General features: G+C 45.2%; 1 protein-coding gene across 1 annotated transcript in view; it reads right to left on the bottom strand.

Annotated features, from left to right (window-relative positions):
• The window catches only part of LOC106817950 (zinc finger protein 26-like), a 4,721-nt gene extending 1,208 nt beyond the window's left edge, over positions 1-3,513 (bottom strand). The window contains exons 1-3 of the mRNA XM_014822655.1: positions 2,090-3,513; positions 1,265-1,921; positions 1,154-1,180 (exon numbers count right to left, since the gene is read on the bottom strand). Coding sequence (XP_014678141.1) covers positions 1,154-1,180; positions 1,265-1,921; positions 2,090-2,430 — 1,025 coding nt within the window. The 5' untranslated portion in view covers positions 2,431-3,513. The remainder of the gene's footprint in view (positions 1-1,153; positions 1,181-1,264; positions 1,922-2,089) is intronic.
• Between the last annotated feature and the right edge of the window lie 4,763 nt (positions 3,514-8,276).

The raw sequence follows: 8,276 nt of genomic DNA, 5'->3' as shown, positions 1-8,276 counted from the left end.
GCACGTGGACAGCCCTGACAAAAAGTTCCTTATCACGAGCGTCCATGTTTACGAAATCACTGATGATAGCATTGCGTACGGACGATCATGCGTGCGAAAATGTCCGGTGCACTATAAATCTGTATCACACCTGCTTCGACGGCAGCGGTTTGAAACTGTAAACAACTGATTTTTGGTCTGCGGATTTCAATTAGACATTTCATAGTAACCAGCAGTGATATTGGACAAACTAATACTCGTTTGGCTACAAGGTAACGTACTTATTAACTACACAAGGTGCCAGTTACTCTAGCATTCATCAACATTGCATAATCAATGGACCTATTATTCCTTTAAGTTAAGGGGGAAATATATGCCCACTCCATTGACACATCTTGACCTTTGACCCTTGACCCGCAAATTCGACATCTCGAGTCTTTTTCGCCCCCCTCCGTTTCGAGGCCCGCCAAGCCAAGCATAATGCGCGCGGGCATGACGTCACACACACACGGCTACAGTGATCGATCGAAAGTAGCGCCGTTAGGGATTTTCGGATGATATATATACGTCCTCTTTACATTTTCACGGAAAGAACATTTCCTGCAGGATTTCACGAGATATCTTTGGCAAGAGTAGGTAAGAACAAAGGACAGAGTAATAATTCAAACAAGTGAACAAATAGCTACAGATATATACCAAGATGGAGACTGTTTGGTGTGTTTTCGTTCTGTAGTCGTGTGAAATGAAGCGAGCGTCGAGAAAATTTTGCGATCACGCTTTCATACCGGCTCTCTTATTCGTGTTGTTTGTGCACAGGGCGGGCGTGCGGTGTACTTGTGTGTTGCAGATGAGCATTTGACCGGCATTTACGGGTAATTATCGGCAATAATAAGTGAAATAGTGTAGAGAAACATTAAGACTTTGGTAGTAAATACATTTCAGGTTCACTTTTTTTTTTTTTTATTGAGACGTTCCAAGTGCATGTGAGGCGACCGGTTCCAAACGCATAGCCACTACGTATAAATAAAAAGGAGAGTCCATTGAAGACTGGACTCGCAGCTAGGGCCTGCATACCTCCCAAAGTCCCATTGGTTGATACAAATCTATTTAATTTTTTAAATTAAATTGTAATGTGTTAGGATTAGGGTTAGGGTAAAGCCTAGGACACACTAGCGATTCTGTACGCTGTGACTTAGAACACCTATATTCACATCTCTCACATGCAAACGGTTTTTCTCCCGTGTGAGTGCGCATGTGTATCTTGAGATCACTGGAGGTCCTACACCTATATTCACATCTCTCACATGCAAACGGTTTTTCTCCCGTGTGAGTGCGCATGTGTATCTTGAGATCACTGCAGCTCCTACACCTGTGTTCACATATATCGCACGCAAACGACTTCTCTCCGGTGTGAGTGAGAATGTGTTTCTTGAGAGTAACCGCAGTCGTAAACCTGTATTCACATATATTGCATGCAAATCTTTTCTCTCCCGTGTGAGTGCGCATGTGTATCTTGAGTCTACTAGACGTCCCACACCTGTATTCACACGTGTCACACGCATACGGTTTCTCTCCCGTGTGAGTGCTAATGTGTTGTTTAAGATTGCCTAGGATCGTAAACCTGGCCCCACATATATCACACATGCACGGCTTATCTCCTGTGTGAGTGAGCATGTGATTCCTGAGAGAACTGGAGGACGTGCACCTGTATTCACAACTATTGCACGTAAACGGCTTTTCTCCCGTGTGAGTGCGCATGTGTGTCTTGAGATAAGCGGAGGTCGTACACCTGTATTCACACTTGTCGCACGCAAATGGTTTTTCTCCCGTGTGAGTGCGCATGTGTAACTTGAGAAGACTGGATCTCCTACACCTGTATTCACACTTGTCGCATGCAAATGGTTTCTCTCCCGTGTGAGTGCGCATGTGTGACTTAAGCATACCGGACATAGAACACTTATATTCACATCTCTCACATGCAAACGGCTTTTCTCCCGTGTGAGTGTGCATGTGTTTCTTAAGATCACTGGAGGTCCTACACCTGTATTCACATATATCGCACGCATATGGCTTTTCACCCGTGTGAGTGTACATGTGTGTCTTAAGCCTTTCAGACGTAGAACACTTAAATTCACATCTCTCACATGCATACGGCTTCTCTCCCGTGTGAGTGCGCGTGTGATTCTTGAGATTACTGGAGTTCCTACACCTGTATTCACATATATCGCACGCATATGGCTTTTGACACGTGTGAGTGTACATGTGTGTCTTAAGCATATCAGATGTAAAACACTCATATTCACATCTATCACATGCATATGGCTTCTCTGCTCTGTGAGAGCGCATATGTTTCTTGAGACAACGTAACTTGAAGCTGGCGTATCCACACACATCACACACGTAGGACTTCTCTCCTCCAGGGCGTGGCATATCTGAATGAGAAGGCTCCATCAGACAGATCGCAGGTGCTCAGTTCTGCCTCGTTTTGAGCTCTCGCTAATGCTCTCCTGCTGGGAAAAAGATGCCAAAATAAATATCATCATTGACATACTGCAACACTGCATGTCACTGCCCCAGACATAACAAGGTACGCTACGAAGATGGGGTCACAGCTACAAATCCACCAGTAGTGACATCACCAGATTTAGCAATACGCGTGGGTGATGTGTGGAGAGTGGAATAAAAGCTCTTGCATCTCACAGAGGAAAATTCTAATCAAACTATGGCAGGGCTACCGCTGGCATTCGCCACCTTCGCAAAATGCGATGAATAAATAACAGTGACGATTTTATGACACTAAGTGACGAATAAAATTGGCGAATGGTTTAACTGCTCAGAAAATTATGATTGACTAACGAAATCGTCAAATTGCAGTGTCATGTCATAAAATGTTTTCGTACATCTCTTTTCTCGTACCCATTACCTGTTTATGCCTTGCTTAGCACATACGATAAAGTGAACAGTGGCTATAGTTTTTATTAGTGGCTGTAAAATAACGTTGGTGGCTCAAGTCTTAGCTTAAACTTTAAATTATGCAGAAGGAGCCCTGCTATGGGGTGTAAATACAGATAAGGGAGATTTCCTGTTTTTGAAGTCTCTCTTTCTTTGTGTCTCCCCTGCTTTGGAATCTCCTTTATTTCTGACTTTCCCATTCTTGAAGTCTCCCACACCTTGGAATAACTGGCAGTATGGAATCCACTAACTGAAATGCAGCTCTAATCCTAACAGAATAACCATGACCCTAATCCTTACCGAATCAAAGCTCTAACCCTCACCCCAACCGAATCATAACCCTAATCACAGCATAACAGAAGCTCTATCCCTTACCCTAACTTTAACACTTACTCTTACCGTAACTCTAACAATAACTCCAACCGAATTGTAACCCTAATCACAGCATAACAGAAGCTCTAACCCTTAACCTAACTCTAACACTTACCCTAACTCTAACCCTTACTCTTACCGTAACTCTAACACTTACCCTTACCCTAACTTTAACATTAACAAAATCGTAACCCCAATCGCAGCGTAACAGAAACACGACAGGTGGTGCGTGCGTGTAAACTATTCATGTAGCCTGCACGCCAAGATGGGCTGCATGAGCAAGCGTAACATGGTTGAGTAGCCACTCTGACGTGTCTACGCTGCCACCGGTTGCACTGTTACCCCAGGGAGAGTCATCGTGCCGACTAGAAATCACACGACTATGTAACGTCATAAACATTAGTCTTCTCAAGGTCTGAGAGACTATATCGAAGACGAATAGAGACAGAACGAATAAAAAAATCAACACTGCGGATCGCAGTGGAAAAACTTCAAGTTACCAACTAAAGAGGAAGGGAGAGAATTACAATACGGAATGACGGAGACAAAGAAACTAAATTTAAAGGGATCCTCTGAAGATGGCGTGTGACGAAAGTAACGATGACGCTCGATGTGCGGCCACGTATTGTGGATCGAAGGAGAGTTACGTGGCTAGCATCTCTACTTGTGTTGTAGCCCCTTGATCTGATATAACTATTAGTGTTACTGTAATGAAGCAGAAATCATGAGAGCGGAAATTAATATTGAAATGTAGGAATAGGGAGCATAGGCGATAGTGGCACGAGTATTAGAGAAATTAGTTACGATGTACATTCAATAATTAACATCGCAACGCTTAGAAGATTGGTGATTGGTAATGGGGGTGCTAGGTAGATGCACCGGTTAATGCAAGGGCCTGGGATATACGCCCTCGGACTTGCTGAGGTAGTCCACGAACAGAATCGTGGGACAGATAGCGAGAGTAGTGAGGTATGGGCACAGGTAGATTTACGCCCATGAGCAGAACTATACGAGATTCACCTGAGAAGGGTAATCGTTCTGTTTATGTGTCACGGTATAAGTATGACTCGGAGGATAGCACAGATGGGAAGGCTATTTCTAAATGATGGCATTTAGACGAGGCAATCTGAGCAAAAGTCGAAAAGGGTAGCAGATAATGAGCGAAATGCACTAGTGAGCCATTGTTGTTGTTTAACCGTTGCGGGAATCTGTGTGGTCATCATATCAGGTAGATAAGATGCCACCCACATTACAGTGTAAGATTCACTAGGAATGTAGCCCTAGAGCCTAAAACATCCAATACCCTTACTGATCCATTATTCCTATTGTATACCCAAAAGTGCATATTATAATATCTCGAGGCTCAAACCTGCGAGGTACGCAACCATTTTTGCCGACATACGATTGTTTCACAGCCTACGGGACGTGTTATTATTCCTCGTTGATTGAAGTATTCATTGATGTAAACTCAGCAGTCGTTAGTCACACGAATAAGTGCGCATGGCACACGCGAGAGACAATGACGAATTTTCAATGACAATTGTTGAAATCGTAGGCACGTTAATTTAAGCACGGTCGTATATTTCTCGTCGATATAACGTAGTATGTGTTCAATGTTATAGAATGCTATATACGTCGTAACGAATATATGATATCCCTAGATGATTAAATAACTTCATCGGATCTCTATAATTAACATACTAATAAAGTTCTCTAAAGTTCTCTAAGTTCTAATAAACATCTCAGTTAGATCCATAATAAGAACAAAATAACTTATTATCCCTAGAGTTTAGTCTACACATAAGGAGGTGAAGAGCAAAGGGGTTCTGCAGCGTGACTAGGTGTTCAGCACACTGGTGGCCATGCAGGGCTGGATTCCGAAGCCACGAAGCTCGATTATGATTCCTTAGTTAGACACGTAGCTAATAACATGTGGAAATGTAAATTATGAGCAATCCAGTGCACGACATGCAAAGCAGTGGGGGTGCGTGTCTCGCTGAGTGGCCGGGTGCGAGGGGGGCAGGCATGTGCTCCACGCTCGACCACGACACTGGCAGACTCTGTCTTCCCATTGCACTGCTAACACTCAGACCCCCACTGTAGAACGAAAAGACATCGTAGAACCATAAATATAGATATATCGGTAATATAGAACAAATATAGCCGTAGAAATATATATATGCACATTGACAACAGGGTAGAGTACGAATAATCGGTATAAAATGACACGGATAATGCTATATTCTACTCAGGTTGCATATACTCGCTGCACACGGTGTCGCTCAGATTTGTGCTTCATAACAGGCTTTCTATATAGTCCTTACGGGTTATCAGATTTCGGGTTTCTTCGGCCGGAGGCTGAAAAGCCGACGTTGTCAGCTTAATAAGGGCGTGGTGAAATGTAATAAAGCAGAAATCATGAGAGCGGAAATTAATATTGAAATGTAGGAATAGGGAGCATAGGCGATAGTGGCACGAATATTAGAGAAATTAGTTAGAGGGACAACGATTATAGCGTCCAACAGCACATTGAATAATTAACATCACAACGCTAAAGCCCGGCGCACACGTGAGTTATCTTACGCAAGTAAAATGACGCATGAGTCAAATTACTCAACGAAAATCCGCCGCACACGTGAGTAAAATGACTCATGTGTCATTTTACTTGAGTAAAATAACTCACGTGTGCGCCGGGCATTAGAAGATTGGTAATTATGCCAACGGCAAATGTTGCAAATAGTAGTGAGCCACGAAAGACATTAGATATCATATACATTAGAACTTGATTAGATATAGATTAGAGGTACATTAGATACGGAAGGCGAGCACGCAGTAGTCTGGGCTAAGATAAGTAGCCACGAAGCAACGCATGCAGAATAAAAGTAACCAGGGACATTTTGGCAGCCAGCCAGAGGCCAAAAGGTTGGGTTTGGACACAGTCAAAACTGACGTAAGATAGACCCGGTGGTCACTCGATAGGAATGTCCAACGCCGAACTAAGAGGGCAGATGGCCGAAGCGGACGGCGAGGCGAGAAGGGACGCTCCCGACGGTAAGGGCACGCCCAAGGGTATAAAAGAGGACGCGGAGAGAGAACATGGCCGGTTACGATGACAGAGTGCTGTGCGAAATAAAACAACGTTTTCCCTGTGACAATCCGACTGTTCACTTTATAACTGACTTGAATTTGTTCAATGCTACATTACTGTCCCACGCGCTCAGTTTATTTGCCAAACTAAAATACGTAAAGCCGGTGTCACGGTCTGAGAATACCCCAGTCTGAAATTTACCCAGCACGTCGTGCGAATGCGTGACGCATGCGCAGTAGCGCTGCTTGTAAAGCGCAGTAGCATGGGGCAAATGAGATTGCCGCGGTGGGGGCAGTCAGTGTTGTACCGTAGGGTTTAGACCGTAGTTCCTGCGATAACTAATACATATACTATACTATTATAGCTCATAATAAGCAGGAGATATCAACTAATTATGTTACAATCTACTCTTAGCCATTTGAGTTGACAATGGGTGGTTTTGAACAATGTTTATGTTCAAAACACCACACCGGCAAACTACCGCGAAGATGGCACACAGCCATGCACTCGTTCTGTGACTAGTCAACATTGATTAACTCGTCCAGCTATATGCAAGCACCTAGAAAAACGATCAGACGAAATAGAAGAACAAAGTTCCAAGTATTATGAAAAGTGCCAACACAATTATGTCGTTTAATACCGTGGAGTTACCATGTTATAGATACTTTAATGGCAAATTTCGTTTGAGGAAACGGTTAGTTACAAAATTTGTTCATAAAAATATTATAAGAATAATAAGAAGGAATAATTCAGGAATGAACAAAGAATAAACACAAATGTTGTTATTTACTCCTGATAATGAGAATACTTCAACTATCTCCCTCCTGCTCCTCCTCCTCCTCCTCCACCTCCTATTCCCACATCACCTTCTCCCTTCGATCTCCATCACCTTCTCACCTCTTGCTCATCTATCACTGTCTCCCCTCCTCCTCCTGCCCCCTACTCCTCCTCCTCCTCTTCCACCTACTCCAACACCTTCTCCCCTCCTCCGCCTCCTCCTTCTCCTCCTCCTCCATGACCTTCTCTCCTCCTCCTCCTGCTCCATCACCTTCTCTCCTCTTCCTCCTGCCTCCTACTCCTCCTCCATGACATTCTTTATTCGATCTCCATCACCTTCTCCGCTCCTCCTCCTCCTCCACCTACTCCAACACCTTCTCCCCTCCTCCTCCTCCTCCATCACCTTCTCCCCTCCTCCTCCTCCTCCTCCCTACTCCGCCTCCATCACCTTCTTCATTCGATCTCCATCACCTTCTCCGCTCCTCCTCCTCCTCCACCCCCTCCAACATCTTCTCCCCTCCTCCTCCTCCTCCATCACCTTCTCCCCTCCTCCTCCTCCTCCTCCCTACTCCGCCTCCATCACCTTCTTCATTCGATCTCCATCACCTTCTCCGCTCCTCCTCCTCCTCCCCCTACTCCAACACCTTCTCCCCTCCTCCTCCTCCTCCATCACCTTCTCCCCTCCTCCTCCTCCTCCTGTCCCCTACTACTCCTCCATCACCTACCTGCCATCGAACCTCTTCATTTCAATCTCCATCACTCTCTCCGCTTCCTCTCCTCTCCTCCTGCCTGCTCATCCGCCACTCCAACACTTTTCCCTCCCTCCTCCTCCCCTCCTCCCCCCTACTCCAACACCTCCTCCCCTCCTCCTCCTCCCCTAGTCCAACCCTTCTCCCCTCCTCCTCCCCTCCCCCTCCCCCCTCGTCATCCCCCCCTACTCCAACACCTTCTCCCTCTTCATTCCTCCTCCCCCTAATCTGTCCAACACTCTTCTCCCGCCTCCCCTCCCTCCCCCCCCTCCTCGCATCCCCCCGCCCACACTTTTCTCCCCTCCTCCTCCCTGACCTTTCTTCATTCGATCTGCCCATCAACCTATTCTCGCCCTCCC

The sequence above is a fragment of the Priapulus caudatus genome, unplaced genomic scaffold (genome assembly GCF_000485595.1).
Source record: "Priapulus caudatus unplaced genomic scaffold, Priapulus_caudatus-5.0.1 Scaffold1944, whole genome shotgun sequence".
Taxonomy (NCBI): domain Eukaryota; kingdom Metazoa; phylum Priapulida; class Priapulimorpha; order Priapulimorphida; family Priapulidae; genus Priapulus; species Priapulus caudatus.
The sequence above is the reverse complement of the archived record's forward strand: the minus strand, read 5'-3'. Positions and strand labels throughout refer to the sequence as shown.